The sequence below is a fragment of the Mobula birostris genome, chromosome 13 (genome assembly GCF_030028105.1).
Source record: "Mobula birostris isolate sMobBir1 chromosome 13, sMobBir1.hap1, whole genome shotgun sequence".
Lineage (NCBI taxonomy): Eukaryota > Metazoa > Chordata > Chondrichthyes > Myliobatiformes > Myliobatidae > Mobula > Mobula birostris.
In genome coordinates, this window is record NC_092382.1 from 53,485,461 (window position 1) to 53,502,977 (window position 17,517).

General features: G+C 42.6%; 1 protein-coding gene across 2 annotated transcripts in view; it reads left to right on the forward strand.

The window, feature by feature from the left end:
- The window catches only part of LOC140206844 (NACHT, LRR and PYD domains-containing protein 3-like), a 33,062-nt gene extending 20,664 nt beyond the window's left edge, over positions 1-12,398 (forward strand). For both annotated transcript variants that reach the window (XM_072275093.1, XM_072275094.1), the window contains exons 8-10: positions 9,508-11,245; positions 11,837-11,923; positions 12,079-12,398. In XM_072275093.1, coding sequence (XP_072131194.1) covers positions 9,508-11,245; positions 11,837-11,923; positions 12,079-12,298 — 2,045 coding nt within the window. In that variant the 3' untranslated portion in view covers positions 12,299-12,398. The remainder of the gene's footprint in view (positions 1-9,507; positions 11,246-11,836; positions 11,924-12,078) is intronic.
- Positions 12,399-17,517: the final 5,119 nt, after the last annotated feature.

Consider the following 17,517-nt stretch of genomic DNA (forward strand, 5'->3'; position numbering starts at 1 on the left):
GACGGTGTGTAGAGCTGTGGTTATTGCATCATCTTTTGATCGGTTGTGTCGGTAGATGAATTGTGGAGGGTCCAGTGTGGGTAGTAGCAAGCTTCAGATGTAGTCCTTGACCGGGCTCTCAAAGCATTTGCTTATTATTGAGGTGAGTGCCACCGGACGTCAGTAGACATGTTACCTTGGTCTTTTAGGTAGGGACAATGGGGGATGATTTGAAGCAGGAGGACATTCTACACTGGGAGAGGGAGAGATAAAAAATATCTGTAAACACACCTGCCAGTTCTGCCGTGCACATCCTGAGTACCTGCCCCGGGATGCCGTCTGGTCCCGCAGTCTTGCAACTGTCCACTCATTGGAAACACCTGTGAACTTCAGCCTCAGAGATAACCAAGGTGCAGGTCGCTTTGGAGGCTCTCCTCGGAGGTTCAGTGTTGGCGATATCAAACCGAGCGTAAAAAAGATTTAGCTGCTCTGGGAGAGATGCAGCAATGTTGGCAACACCACTGCGCTTAGCTTTTAAGTCTGCAGTGGTGTACAGACCTTCCGGCGTGTGTTCTTGCTGGAGAGTTGTGCCTGTATTGTCGTTTCGCTGCCTCGATGATTTTCTTTTCTTTTTAAATCTTTTTATTAATTTTCAAAATTATAAACACAGCAACAAAGTTGATACAAAGAGATTGGAATAATCTTAATAAGCATATACAAAAAGGATTTAAGTAACATAGGTATAATAGACTTCCAAACTCATAATGAAATTAGTCATAAAGAAAAAAAAGAAAAAAAACAAAGAAAAAAAACCCAAAAGGAAAAGAAAAAAAACAAAAAGGAACAGAGCTAGACCAGTACAGGTTTGCCCCACCATCCGAAGGTAGAGCGTTCCTATGAAATGGTTCACAAGCCGAAATGTTGTAAAGCGAAGAAGCAATTACCGTTTATTTATATGGGAAAATTTTGTGAGCGTTCGCAGACCCAAAAATAACCTACCAAATCATGCCATATAACACATAAAACCTAAAATAATAGTAACATATAGTAAAAGCAGGAATGATATGATAAATACACAGCCTATATAAAGTAGAAATAATGTATGTACAGTGTAGTATCACTTACCAGAATTGGTTCAGCGCCGAGCAGACTGATGATGGTGTTAGACTGAGTCGTTGGAGTTTGGGTGGTGCAGTGGCCCCCCCCCCCCACCCTCCAGGCCGCTGAGCGATACATTGCCGCGAAGAACGCAGGGGTCCAGCGGTAGCCAGGAGGTACACAGCATATCTTTAAGAAAAAAGCCAAAACAAACTTGCTAATTAATTAGGTGCCATCCGTAATTGTCGGCCCAGATCAGTGCCGATTTCCGATTGCGTCGTCTCTGATCTGGGCCGACAATTACGTGTCGTTGGCACCTAATTAATTAGCATGTTTATTTCGGCTTTTTTCTTAAAGATGTGCTGTGTGCCTCCCGGCTACCGTTGCATTTTCCATGAGTCGGTATCTGTCGGTGGCCTGGGGGTTGGGGTGGTGGGACACTGGGGTGTCATCTCGTTGCCTGTTTCCATTAGAGCAGGCAGCACATCTTCTCCTATGACTGCCTGCCTCGATGTCGAAGATCAAGGTTCGTCGTCTGCTGTGGCTGATGTGGAGGCTTGCTTGACTGCTGAGCCTTGCGTATTTTTCTATCACACAGTTCTTTAATAAGGACTCAAACCATCCTGCAAATATCCCCTAAACCGACGTACCCTTTCAAAATTAAAGTCGTACTTTATCATTACTCATTCGGTTTCAACTGTTATCCTTTTTTCTTCCAATTGTATCAGCTCTTCATTTGTCAGTTCTTGGTGATGGGATGCCAAAACGTCTTCAACATCATCTTTGTCAACTTCCACAAGCCAAACTCACGTTGTCCTTATTTCATTCACCACGATCAAAACGCTTAATTATGTCTAGTTTTACCGTAAGTGTAACACCCTTACGAGTTCTTTCAGGCTTTTCCGATACCATAGAACTCATCTTGCAAACAGCTGCTCACAGGCTCGTGTTTAAGCAATGCCGGCGAGAATCCAGGGGAGAGCAGCTGCTCGGGGCGCGCTGCCTTTTATCGCGCACTGATTTTTTTGGCGCGCTGAATTTTTTTTCGTAACAGTGAAAACACCTTCTGAAAGCAAAAATAGGGTACTAATGTAGGTCTTTCGTAACAGTGAGGTTTCGTAAAGCGGACGTTCGAAAAGCGGGGGACACCTGTATCTTAAATCAGACACGTTCAGTAATATCATCAACTCCGCTCCTCTATTCATATAATTTAAGTTAATAAAAAAAAATTCGGAAAGGTCAAATTACATCATATGAAAATGTTGCATATAAGGTTTCCAAGTTTCTTCAAATTTAACCGAAGGATCAAAAATATCACTTCTAATTTTTTCTAAATTTAAACTTAATATAGTTTGAGTGAACCATTGGAATGTAGTAGGAGCATTGGTTTCCTTCCAGTTCAACAAAATAGACCATCTGGCCATTAACGTAACAAATGCTATCACCCGACAGGCTGAAGAAGACAAACATCTATGTTCTAACATTGGCAATCCAAAAATTGCCGTAATAGGGTGGGGTTTTAAATCAAAACATAGAACTGTAGAAATAATATCAAAAATATCTTTCCAATATTTTTCCAAAAGACGACAGGACCAAAACATATGAATTAAAGAAGCCATCTCAGAGTGACATCTATCACAAGTAGGGTTTATATGGGAATGAAAATGGGCTAATTTATCTTTGGACATATGGGCTCTATGTACTACTTTAAATTGTGTTAATGTATGTTTATGTATTATGTATAGAAGAAGTGCTAACTAATTGAAAAATTTTATCCCTTTTCTCTATAGGTAGACAAAGTTGAAGTTCTCTTTCCCATTCATTTTTAATTTTATCAGATATACCTGGCTGTAATTTCATAACTATATCATAGATAATAGCTACTAATCCCTTCTGAAAAGGATTTAAACCTAAAATTTTATCAATAATATCAGTAGGATTTGAAGTCGGAAAGGTAGGCAACGTAGTATTTAAAACATTTCTTATTTGTAAGTATCTAAGAAAATGGAATCTAAGCAAATCAAATTTCTTAGATAACTGCTCAAAAGATATAAAACAGCTATCCAGAAATAAGTCACAAAAGCATATTATACCTTTCGTTTTCCATATCAAAAAGGCTTGGTCCAAAACTGAGGGTTGAAAAAAGAAATTAGATACAATAGGACTTGATAACATAAATTCATTCAGGCCAAAAAATTTATGAAATTGAAACCATATTCTCAATGTATGTTTAATTATAGGGTTAAACATTTGTTTATTCAATTTAGATGGTAGAAAAGGAAGTGAAGTTCCTAAAATGGAAGCTAAAGAGAACCCTTGTACAGAGTGGCCTTCAAGGTTTACCCAATGTGGGCTTGGAGTTGTATTCCAATCTTGCGTCCAAAATATTAAATATCGAATATTAATTGCCCAATAATAAAATCTTAGGTTGGACAATGCCAAACCACCCTCTTTCTTGGATTTCTGGAAGTATTTTTTACGTAATCTGGGACTTTTGTTTTGCCATATGTAAGAGGAAATTTTAGAATCAATAGTATCAAAAAAGGATTTAGGAATAAAAATTGGTATCGTTTGAAATAAATATAAAAACTTAGGTAAAATAATCATTTTAATAGCATTGATTCAGCCAATCAATGATAGAGACAATGGGGACCACTTAGTGATCAGTTGTTTAACCTGATTAATTAACGGTGAAAGGTTGAAATGGAATAGATCCTTATGTCTCTTAGTAATTTTAACTCCTGGATAAGTAAAATAGTCAGTAGTCACTCTAAATGGAGAATTTCTGTAAATGGGAACCTGCATGTTTAATGGAAAAGTTCACTCTCACCCAGGTTCAGTTTCTAACCAGAAAAACTACTAAACTGAGCAAGTAAAGTTAATACTGCCGGAATAGATTTTCCTGGGTTAGAAATATATTACGGTAGATCATCTGCATATAGTGATAATTTATGAGTCTCATTTCCACGGGTAATGCCAAATATATTAGGGGAGTCACGAATAGCAATAGCTAGCGGTTCCAAAGCGATATCAAATAGTAGTGGACTAAGAGGGCAACCCTGCCTAGTACCATGGAATAGATGAAAAAGAGTGAATCTTTGATTATTAGTAAATACTGAAGCCAAAGGGGTGAAATATATCAGTTTAATTCAAGATATAAATATAGAACTAATATTAAAATTCTCAAGGGTGTTAAATAAATATCTCCATTCAACTCTGTCAAAAGCTTTCTCAGCATCCAATCAGATAACACATTCTGGAATTCTGGGTGAAGGCGTATAAACAATATTCATTAATCTCCTAATATTAAAAGAAGAGTAAGGATTTTAAATAAATGCAGTCTGATCAGCAGAAATAATTTGAGGTAATACATTCTCCAATCTCATTGCCAATATTTTAGGAAAAAATCTTAGAATCCACATTCAGCAAGGATATAGGCCTATAAGATGCACATTCAGTAGGATCCTTATCTTTTTTAAGAATTAGGGAAATAGAAGCTCGATAAAAAGATTGTGGTAATTTACCTATAGATAATGCATCCCTAAAAACTCTACATAGACAAGGAGTCAGTATAGTAGAGAAATTTTTTTAAAATTCTACTGTATATCCATCTGGGTCAGGTGCTTTACCTGAGTTCATCAAAAAAATAGTGTTCTTTATTTCCTCTACTGTAATAGGTACATCTAGTTTTGACCGTTCATTAGATGATAATTTTGGAATATTCAATTTCTTAAAAAATCCATGCATTATAGTAGAGTCATCAGGAAATTCTGATTGATATAAGGAGGTATAAAATTCTTGAAAGGATTTATTAATCTAGTCATGGTCAATTGTCAAAGTGCCATCTTGTTTATAAATCTTAAGAATCTGTCATTTAACCGAGACTGATTTCAATTGATTAGCCAATAGTTTCCCAGTTTTATCACCATGTATATAGAATTGACTCTTAGTTTTGATTAATTGACTTTTAATTAAAGATGATGATAAGAGATTATGTTCCATTTGAAGTTCAGCTCTCTGTTTATAAAGTTCCTGATTAGGGGCTATAGAATATTTCTTGTCAATTTCTTTAATCTTGTCAACCAGTTTAAGTATTTCATTATTAGTTCACCTTTTTAATCCAGCAGTATATGAAATGATTTGTCCACAAATATATGCTTTAAAAGTATCCCATAATGTCCCACTGGAAATATCCTCCGTAGAATTCATTGTAAAGAAAAAAATAATCTGTTCCTCAATAAACTTGACAAAATCCGAGTCTTGAAGTAAAGTGGTATTAAATCGCAATTATCTAGAATTAGTAAATGTATCCCTTAAGTTAATAAATAATTTCAACGGTGCATGGTCAGAAACAGCAATAGAATCATATTCGCAACCAGTAACGAGGAATTAGTCGAGAGTCGATTTTAAAAAAAATAGTCAATTCTTGAATAATGCTGATATACATGTGAAAAAATATGAGAACTCTTTCTCATTTGGATGTAAGAATCTCCAAATTTCTGAGATACCAGAGTCGGTCATAAAAGAGTTAATAAGGGTAGCCGATTTGTTCGGAAGTACTTGATTGGACTTGGATCTATCCATCAAAGGATTTAAACAACAATTGAAATCTCCACCCATAATCAGCATATTGTCATTTAAATTAGGAAGAGATGTGAAGAGATTCTTAAAAAATCAGGAAAGTCAACATTTGGGGCATAAACATTAAGCATAACAACTGTTTTGTTAAATAACAAACCAGTAATTAACAAAAATCTGCCATTCGGATCTGAAATCGTCTCATAGTGCAGAAATGAAATTGACGGATCTATAAAAATAGAAATGCCTTTTACTTTAGCCTGTGAATTCGATTAATACTGTTGGTCCTTCCAGAATCTGAAAAAACGCTGATTATCCTCTTTCCGGACATGAGTTTCTTGTACAAAAATAATATGAGCATTCATCCTATGGAATACTTAAAACATTTTCTTCCGTTTAATCGGGTGGTTTAAACCACTTGTGTTCCAAGAAACCAAATTAATAATCTTATCCATCGTAACGAGCTCGAGCACAAGGTATGTAAAGGGTTGACCAGAGTACAGACTCATGACCCCGGAAGAGGGAAAAAGGTCCAAAGAGGAACCGGAAGTTACGGCGTTTTGGACATTTTAGTAGTTTCAGGTCAGCCTGTTTAAAAAGCAAAAATGAATTAAAAATAAAAACAGGAATACCACCCTCCTCCCACAAAAACTCAGAAAAAAGCCAGACAGTGGCCAGTGCTAAATCTAAAGCTAATCCTAACCCCATCTTTCCAGAAGGCAACCCAAGAGAAATATGTTTATCAAAAGAAATACCACCCATATTCAAAAAAAGTTAAAAAAAAATAGCCATAACGGTAAGAAAAAGCTTACAGCGATTAGAAGCATCGAATAGTTCCTTCTTACCCATATTTCAAAGAACATCAAATGTCAGATCATATTACTATATTAATTTTTCATATATAAATGATTGGAAGTGACGTTAGAAACAGAAAGAATTCTGGGAAGAAGAAGAAAACAATCCACCATCTTAAAATATAATACTCCAGTAACATTTCAGAAAGAAAACAAGCATTAAAATTGTAATTAAATAACTTTCAAAAAATTATAGAGTAAGATATACAAGATTACTAACAGAAAAGCATAATATCATTTAACAGTATAAAGTGTACCTACACTGCAAGATCAAGGGGGAAAACCCTCGAACTATACAAATCAAAGACGAGAGAGAAAAAAAATGATACATTAATTAATCCTCCGCAGAGGGCGGCAGATTGTTGAGAAAACTTTGGGCTTCCATCGGATTTTTAAACAGGCGGTGCGAGTTCTCTAGCATAACCACTCTCAAACGGGCTGGAAACAGTAGCGCTATTTTATAGACCCGACGATAAAGTTCTGCCATCTGTGGTTTAAAAGCCATCCGTTTTTTCAGTACATCTTGGCTGTAATCGACAATCCTGAACTTGAATTCTTGAAATTGGATCATACCTTTCTTTCGAGCAGCTCGAATAATTCATTCCTTGTCATGAACATATTGAAACCGAATGATGATTGGTCTCGGTCTGGCCAAATTCTCCGGATTAAAATGAAAAGTACGATGCACGCGATCTAGTAGTGGGGGCTCCTCCAATATATCGGAACCGAACACTTCCATTAGCAACTTAGAAAAATCTTTGGTAGGATCTCCCGACTCAAAATCTTCAGGAAAACCGATTATTCGCAAACTCTGTCGTCGGGAGCAATTTTCAAGATCAATAGTCTTAGCTTGATAACGTTCCAGCTGCTGAGTTACCGAAGTTAACCATTTTTCAAGAGCTTCAATTTTTCGATCCCTTTTGCAGCCATCTTCATCTAGTTCCGAGATTCTAACTTGTTGTTGATCGATTTCACGTCTGAGTAATCTGGAATCTTCCTGCATCAACTTCAACACTCCTTCAATTACGGTGAGTCTTTGATTAGCTGTTTCATCTGGAAGTTTCTTCATTACTTCCGTAGTTATCGGAACTTCCTTCGATGTTCCAGGATCACCATTTTTCTTCCCGTTCCTGCCGGGACCTTTCCCTTCTTTAACTTCTCGTGCTCTGGTATTCATTTTCAGTAAGTGAAAGTCACAGTTCAATGACATAAATGTGACATAAATCGTCTAGTGTGGGAATAGTTGAAGTGGTTACATGTAAAAAAGTAAAGGGTATGGAGCAATGCCAAAGTACAGCTCACTCCAAGGGCTCCCTGCTGCATTTTGATGATTTTGCTGCATTTCTTGAGCTCCTTCTAATTACCGGCAATGTAAGCTGTCTGCCGCGTGTTAAGTGCTGTTCGCACGGAACTGTTAATCCAGGGTTTCTGGTTTGGGTGGACCGTGACTGATATCTGGGGAACAACACCCTCGATACACTTCCGGATTAGGCTCTTGAACCCTTCCCTGAAGATCCTTTGGCCTTATTGTCTGCCTGCACTGCATTTCCTCGGCAACTGCAATACTGTTTCCCTGAACTATCCTGTTCTGTTTTGCCTTGTGCAACCTCTATGCACTGATGTGATGAAATGATCTATTTGGATCGCATGCAGAAAAGTTACCATTGTACCTTGGTACATTTGACAATAATAAATCAATTTACCGATTTATTGTTGTCAATTATGCAGTGACCCTTGATTGCTTCAGATTGTTATACCGTGGGGTGGTGATGGGGATAAGCCCCCATGACCTATTAAATTCTCCCAATAGCGTCCGAATCAAATACCCTCTGTCAACCAAGTCCAGCTCCTGGCCTTCATGTGTGGCTTAGCTACTAAGCCCGGTGGAAGCATTTCATCCGAGAGCAGACAGGGCAAAGGCGGGTTACTGGGCCTTACAACTAGTCGCTTCGGGCAGCTGGGTTTCGTCAGACACGATTGGCATCTCATCCAGGGGAAGGAAAACTCTGATCTCAATCCTCCACTGCCTTGCAACTCTATCCCTCATGGGAGTAAACCCACAGGCAAAAACCTAGAGCTGGAGCTCCTAAGGCAGACTTATGTTGTGATCAGCGCAAACTGGCTACTCCTGCGATGCTTCTGGTCCCAAGCTGTATCAGTCTCTGCCGTTCCTTTGTCTTCATCAGATGCATGGAAGAGGGGAGAACGCTACATGGGCAACAGCTGGCTCTCCATATCGCAGTGTCCTGGCTCCCGTATCGAGTCAGCTGGGAGGTAACATCCATGGTCGACCCTGACAGGCGGAGACCTCATAAGACAGTTCCACACACCCCACTGCCAGACTGATCAGTAGCAGTTGCCAAGACTTCACCGCCCTCTCCCAGAAACACGACGTACATCACTGACACATTTGTTGTCTCTTCCATTCACAGAGACTCCATCTGTCCACCGCTCCTCCATCTTTGAAATCGAAAGCAAACAATTTTCTTTCTTGTCTTTCCGATGAGCTGTCGATCCGAAACCTCACTGTCATTCTCTCCACAGATGCTGCCCGACTTGAGTATTTCCCGCATATTCTGCTCCTGTTTAGATACAAGAGCAGTGGACACCTGTGACTCCCCAGTGTACAGATTTGCCAAAACGCACAGTGTCCTGCTCTCCATATTTCCACACCAGATCAACATTAACATCGTCTGTTAATGTTACAAACAACGCTTTAAATGTAGTGAAATGTTGTTGTAATAGAAGTGCAATAGGATATCAGGGGGATGCTCAGCTTCACAAGTCAGTAGTACCAGAATATGAGGGTTGGGCATTTTCTGGGATATCCATCGCTGTAAGTTCCAGTGTCCGTGAACAGAGTTTTACTTTCTATCCCAATATCCATGGAAGCATTCAATTACTTCATGTAATCTCAAGCACTGAATGTTGAATTTATAAAATTCTTTGTCAGATGAGCCATTTAACACTTTGACAATGTTCTTTGTTCCCATGGAAGATGTTCAACAGAAACACAAGGAGACTCTGCGGGCACAAACTGAGACACTGAGAGTGAACACTATCCTGATGACGGAGAAGGTGAAGGTTTTCCAGCTGGTTGATCGATACGCTGAGCTCACGGTCATTTCTACTGTTCGAGATCGGACACTGGTGGAACATGAGCTGCTGGCAAGAGGCAGAGACCACGAGGAGTGGAGAGAGAAACATCTCCGCGGAGAGCTGGAAAAAATCCGGACTGATCAGTTATTCCAGAGCAGCTTTTCCCGGAGTAAATCCAAATCTGGGAGTTCGGCGGCAGTGGCCGGAGTCGCGGGGATCGGGAAAACAACAATGGTACAAAAGATTGTTTATGACTGGGCCACAGGGACAATATACCAACAATTCCAGTTTGTCTTCAGTTTCAAATTCCGAGATTTAAACACCATTAATTGTAGAATAAATCTGAGGAAACTGATTGTGGATGAATATCCTTACTTTGGGAATTTCCTGAGAGAGGTCTGGAAGAACCCAGAGGGATTGCTGTTTATATTCGATGGTTTGGATGAATTCAAGCACAGAATCAATTTTGCTGACGGTCGGAGAGATACAGAACCCAAGCACCAGTGCTCAGATCCTGAATTCAAGTGCAAGGTGTCCGACATTGTGTACAGTTTAATCCAGCACAAGCTGCTCCCAGGGTGTTCGGTGCTGGTGACCACCCGCCCCACTGCGTTACATTTACTGGAAAAGGCTGAGATCAGTGTCTGGGCTGAAATCCTGGGATTTGTTGGTGAGGAACGGAAGGAATATTTCATCAGGCATTTTGAAGATCAGACGGTGGCAGTAGCTGTTTTCAAACACGTGGAGGAGAACGAGATCCTGTACACCATGAGCTACAACCCCTCCTACTGCTGGATCCTCGCTCTGGCACTGGGCCCCTTCTTCACACAAAGAGTCAGGGACCCGCAGCGAGTTCCCAAGACCATAACCCAACTCTATTCCTACTATATTTACAACATCCTGAAAAACCATGGCCGTGAGATTGAGAACCCCCGTGATGTGTTACTCAGGGTTGGTGAGATGGCCTACAGAGGAGTGTCCGAGAGGAAGGTTGTGTTTACAGATGGCGATTTGATCAACTACAGTCTGCAGCCTTCCCAGTTCCTGTCCGGGTTCCTGATGGAGCTTTTGGAGAGAGAGGATTCTGCCCGGTGTGTGGTGTACACATTCCCACACCTCACCATCCAAGAGTTTGTAGCTGCAGTCGCACAATTCCTGAATCCACATCCTGGGAATATCCTCAAATTCCTCACTAAAGCCCACAACACGACAGATGGGCGATTTGAGATATTTCTCCGTTTTGTTGCTGGCCTCTCCTCCCCAATGACAGCTCGGGGCCTTGTGGAGTTTCTGGGTCCATTTCCTCATCAAACAACCTGCCGGGTGATTGACTGGGTGAAGGAGGAGGTTAAACGCCAGAGTGGAAACACGTGGAGTGAAGCCGGTAAAAGGAGCCTCCTGAACACATTGCACTACCTGTTTGAGTCTCAGAATCGTGGGCTGGCTCAGGCCGCACTGGGATCTGTGGAAACACTTTCATTCGATGGAATGACACTGACCCCGATTGACTGCGCGGTTCTGTCTCATGCCATCGGACTCTGTGACACAATAAAACAACTTGAACTGAACAACTGCCACATTCAATGTGAAGGAATTCAGCGGCTGGGACCTGGGCTGCACAAGTGCCAGGAGTTGAGGTAACTTTATTTATCTCTCACTCTGAACTCTGAAACCGTTCCATTGTGTTGTTTCAACGTAAAAGAATTTGGGTGAAACTGTAGTAAATCAGATTGTGAAGAATTGGGACAAATGACCAGAGGATCGGTCAGTAATTCCCAAGGACGGGAGGGTTCATCTTATTGGATTATCTTTTCCCATTGGTATCCTCCTTTGGGACCTCTCCCTCATCCCCCGTCCTCCTGTGTGATCTCTCTTCCCCATTCTTCCTATCCCTTTCCTCAGGTGGGGTCTTGTCCACTATCTCCCATAAATAAATCTTCCTCACTGTGGCCCTGCCCCTTCCGATGCTCTCAAGTCAGGAACACTTTTCTAACCATCAGGGAATGAGACAGAATATGTGGAGTTTACAGGGTCACACCAACAGACTAAATTACTGACATTCAGTGAACATCCTGGAGCTGGGCAGTGAGGGACATTGACACTGATGGGAACTCCGATCAGTGACTTACTGAAGAGCTTAATGTTTCCTGAAATATCCATGTGAGAGAAATTCCCTCAGACTCTCTGGTTGAATTACTTTGTTCATCAATTTGTCTGTTTGTGTTTAGACTTGGGGAGAATGACCTGAGAGATTCAGGAGTGAAACTGGTCTCTGCGGCTCTGAGGAACCCGGTGTGTAAAATAGAGAAACTGCGGTAAGTACCAGACTGTGGGAGATTGTGTTTACAGTCACTGGGTGTCTGACACTGAACGTTAATATGATCAGTAATTGTGTTACTGACAAACACTGGGGATTTGTACTGAATCCTGTCTCTCTGTGTCCTTCACCCTCACTCTCTCTCATTTCCAGGCTGGAGAGAGTCGGTCTCACAGATTCTGGTGCCGAGGATCTCGTCTTCTCTATCAGTACAAACCCATCACTGACGGAGCTGAACCTGAGTGATAATGAACTGGGAGATTCAGGAGTGAAACTTTTGTCTGCGGCTCTGAGGAACTCGGAGTGTAAAATACAGAAACTGTGGCAAGTACCAGACTGTGGGAGTTTGTGTTTACAGTCACTGGGTGTCTGACATTGAACATAAATGTGATCAGTAAGTGTGTTACTGATAAACACTGGGGATTTGTACCGTCTCCTGTCTCTCTGTGTCCTTCGCCCTCACTCTCTCTTATCTCCAGGTTGGACAGTGTCAGTCTCACAGATTCTGGTGCTGAGGATCTCGTCTCTACTCTCAGAACAAACCTGTCGCTGACGGAGTTGAGGCTGGGATGGAACTTGCTGACAGACCGATCTGTCCCCGATCTCCGCTGCCTCATACTGAACCAACCGAGTCTGAAGCGGATTCAGTGAGTGTTTGTGTTAATGTTCAATGTGATAAAATATCAGCGGATCCTCGGGTTTTCTAGTGATATTTGTCTGTGATTGTTGTTGAAACATTAACCCCAGTCCCCTGTTTCTGACACTGTTGTGTAATCTGTTTATTTCATCTTTATTCTTCGATCTGTTTCAGGCTTGTGAAGAATCAGTTCAGTGAGACCGGGAAGAAGGAGCTGAGATCTCTGCAAGAACCCAGACCCGGACTGACAGTGATCCTGTGAACATCTGAATGTGTGAACCTCCCCGCCCGCGGGATGGGGATATTTTGGCCGATTCCCTGCCCTCCCCTTTAATGGCCACGCGCCTGATGTAATTCCCAACGGGTCTAATGGAACTGACACCAGCCTCGTGCTCTGTGACACCGGAAGCGATCCTGCAGTGTCTTATTTCCACCTGTTGTCCGCTGATGCAGCTTCCGCCAGATGTGCAGGTTCGAGATTCCCCCACGTGAAACCCCGGGGAATAACTCAGACAGGAAGATCCTGAGGATGGCGGGTTTCAGTCTGGGACACCAGTGTCCCGGGGTGGGATTATCCCGGGACAGACCTAACCAGTTCCCCTCTACCACCACATTGCTCCATCTAGCAGAATTAGTCCTTACTCTTAATAATTTCTCCTTTGGCACCTCCCACTTCCTCCAAACTAGAGGTGTAGCTATCGGCACCCGTATGGGTCCTAGCTATGCCTGCCTTTTTGTTGGCTTTGTGGAACAATTTATGTTTCAAACCTATTCTGGTATCTGTCCCCCACTTTTCCTTCGCTACATTGATGACTGCATTGGCGCTGCTTCCTGCACGCATGCAGAACTCGTTGACTTTATTAACTTTGCCTCCAACTTTCATCCTGCCCTCAAGTTTACCTGGTCCATTTCCGACACATCCCTCTCCTTTCTAGATCTTTCTGTCTCTGTCTCTGGAGCCAGCTTGTCCACTGATGTCTACTATAAGCCTACTGACTCTCACAGCTATCTGGACTATTCCTCTTCTCACCATCTCTTGCAAAAATGCCATCCCCTTCTCGCAATTCCTCCGTCTCCGCCACATCTGCTCTCAGGATGAGGCTTTTCATTCCAGGAGGAGGGAGATGTCCTCCTTTTTTAAAGGAAAAGGCTTCCCTTCCTCCACTATCAACTCTGCTCTCAAACACATCTCCCCCATTTCACGTACATCTGCTCTCACTCCATCCTCCCACCACCCCACCAGTTAGAGTTAACCTGGCCCTCACCTACCACCCCACCAGCCTCCGGGTCCAACTTATAACTCTCCATAACTTCCAAAACCTCCAATGAGATCCCACCACTAAGCACACCTTTCCCTGCCCCCAGCTTTCCGCAGGGATCGCTCCCTATGCGACTCCCTTGTCCATTCGTCCCCACCAATCCCCCTCGGCACTTATCCTTGTAAGCGGAACAAGTGCTACACATGCCCTTACACTTCCTCCCTTACCACCATTCAGGGCCCCAGACAGTCCTTCCAGGTGAGGCAACACTTCTTCACCTGTGAGTCGGCTGGGGTGATATACTGCGTCCGGTGCTCCGGATGTGGCCTTCTATATATTGGCGACACCCGACGCAGACTGGGAGATCGTTTTGCTGAACACCTACGCTCTGTCCGCCAGAGAAAGCAGGATCTCCCAGTGGCCACACATTTTAATTCCACATCCCATTCCCATTCTGATATGTCAATCCACGGCCTCCTCTACTGTAAAGAGAAACCACACTCAGGTTGGAGGAACAACACCTTATATTCCGTCTGGGTAGCCTCCAACCTGATGGCATGAACATCGACTTCTCTAACTTCTGCTAAGGCCCCACCTCCCCCTCGTACCCCATCTGTTATTTATCTAGTTATTTATTTATTTATTTATTTATTTATATACATACATTCTTTTTCTCTCTCTCCTTTTTCTCTCTCTGTCCTTCTGACTATACCCCTTGCCCATCCTCTAGGTTCCCTTCCCCCCTTTTCTTTCTTCCCGGACCTCCTGTCCCATGATCCTCTCATATCCCCTTTGCCAATCACCTGTCCAGCTCTTGGCTCCATCCCTGCTCCTCCTGTCTTCTCCTATCATTTCGGATCTCCCCCTCCCCCTCCAACTTTCAAATCTCTTACTCACTCTTCCTTCAGTTAGTCCTGACGAAGGGTCTCGGCCTGAAACGTCGACTGTACCTCTTCCTAGAGATGCTGCCTGGCCTGCTGCGTTCAGCAGCAACTTTGATGTGTGTTGCTTGAAATTCCAGCATCTGCAGATTTCCTCATGTTTGACAGAATCCTTTTGCTCCCTTTGCTGAGGACGGTGCATTCGGCAGTCTGGCCAATATAATGATGTTAAATTGACCAATACCTCGGCAGTGACCCTGGATCTGCAGCGATCCCGGACACGGCCCTGAAGTGTGATTTTATAATCATCAGTTCCCCGATGCAGAGTGACAGTGAGAAACGTAGCTGATTATTCAATCTGTCACCCGGGTCAGTGTGACTGTCAGTGAGTCGGGAACAGCTTATTTATTCCTGCACGTCAGCAGCTCACACATTGTTTAATTTACATTTGTCCTGATGAAATCAATAAACCGCTGTAACTTCCTGTCTTGGAGTCAGACTCGAGTCTCATTCGAGGAGAAACAGTGACCTGAGGATACTGCTGCCCCCACACACCCAGTGAACTGCAATAATGGGTCTGAGCTCCTCACACTGGTACAGCAGCTTCTCAGCTCCAGGCTGAGGGATGTCAGTCTGATAGTGTCTGGTCCCCAGGATCTCTTCACTCCTCATCCCCATCCAGGCTGATTACCGCTTCCTCGCACCCCCAGATATGAGCACTATTCTGACCCCCATGCTCTCTTACTCTCACAGACAAAAACGACAAAAGAGATAGGAAGGTCATATACTGTGTCATATCTGACCTGCGTCCACAAAGGTCGCGAACAAGAGAATGGAACAGAAGCAAACAGCATGGGGTGTCGGACAGAGTGAAGCTCCGTCTGTATCGTCCCATCAGTCTCACTCCAGGACGTTGAATTACAATATCCCTGTGTCAGACGCAGAGTGAAGCTCCCTCCACATTGTTACATCACCACTCACATGCTCAGACATTGAGTGAATCTCCCACCACAACATATTAGTTAACACTCCCTGGATCAGACACAGAGTGATGCTCCCTCCACACCATCCCAGCTCAGAATCCCTGGATTAGGCACAAAATGAATCTCCTTCCACATAGTATCATCACACTTACAGGATCAGACACAGAGAATTCCCTCCACGTCATTCCATGATACACTCCCAGGGTCAGACATTGGGAAAAGCTTACACCGGGCCATACCATGACAAAAGTCCTGTGTCAGACACAGAGTGATGCTCCCTCCACACCGTTACATCACATAGTCACAGGGTGAGAGACAGTGAATTCCCTCCACACCATCCCACGATACATCTCCATGGTCAGACCTTGAGAAAGTCTCACTTTGGGCTATCCGATTACAAATTTCTTGTGTCAGGCATAGTGAAGATCCCTCCACAGCGTCACATCACACACACACACAGGGTCAGTCATTGAGATAACCTCCCACCACACCATCCCATCTCCTGTGGCCTGCTCCTGTTCCTGTTGTCTGTGTGTTTAAAGAAATGGAATAATCAGACCCTTGTTGGGCCTGCAGGCTGATCCAGTCGGTGTTGTAGGGACCAGTTGTTGGAGCCCAGTTGTTCCCAAACTGTGTCAACAATTTGGTTGAGGGACCAAATTCAACATTTCCGAGTCTGTTATTGATTCAAAATGAATATTTATATGTTCTCAATAATATAAAATGTATAATTATATATTGGTCATGACACAAAATTTATATTTATACCTTGTTAATGACACAAAATGTACAGTTATATATTGATCGTGACACAAAATTTATACCTTGATAATGACACAAAATGTATATTTCTGTATTGTTACTGGCAGAGTTTTGTATAATTGATTTTCCGTGTGTTATCTGAATGTACTTGCCAATAACGCTTCTACAAGTCAGTGTTTCTCTGTACCTGTACCTTCCCATATTTGTGCACTTGGCAATAAATTCAACAGGACCTGAGAGAAAACAATGAGATTTGAGCAGTGATGATCATAAGACCATATGACTATAAGACTTCGGAGCAGAATTAGGCCACGAGGCCGGTTGAGTCTGCTCCACCGTTCAATTATGGCTAACCCTTTTTATCTCCTCCTCACCCCCAGTTCCCAGCATTTTCCCCATAACGTTTGTTGTCATGTCCAAGCAAGAACCTATCAATCTCTGCCTTAAATACACCAGTGACATGGCCTCCACAGCTGCACGTGGAAGAAATTCCACAAATGCACCACCCTTTGGCTGAAGAAATTTATCCGCATCCCTGTTTTGAAAGGGCAGCCCTCTATCCTGAGTCTGTGCACTTTTATCCTAGTCTCTCCCACCATGGGAAACGTCCTTTCCACATCTACTCTGTCCAGGCCTTTCAGCATTTGAATGGTTTTAGTGAGATCCTCCTCAGCCTTCTGAATTGCAGCGAGTACAAACCCAAAACCATCAAACGTTCATCGTATGATAACCCTTTCATTCCTGGAATCAGACCCTCTCCTTGGCACCTCACTGGGTCAAATGTAAAAAGGCAGTACACTGTTAAATGCAAGACCCTGAATGGTGTTGATGAACAGAGGGATATTGGAATCCAAGTCCACAGCTCCCTGACTGTGGCTGCAGAGATTGAAAGGGTGTTTAAGAAGGCAAATGGCATGGTTGCCTTTATTAGTCAAGGCACTGAGTGAAAAAGCCAGGAAGCTACGTTGCTACCTGATAAAACTCTATAGTAGTGTGTACAATCAATTCAGTAACTGTGTATTGTCGCAGTGGCCATAGTCTAAGTGGACGGAGTGAGAGTGGTGATCTTG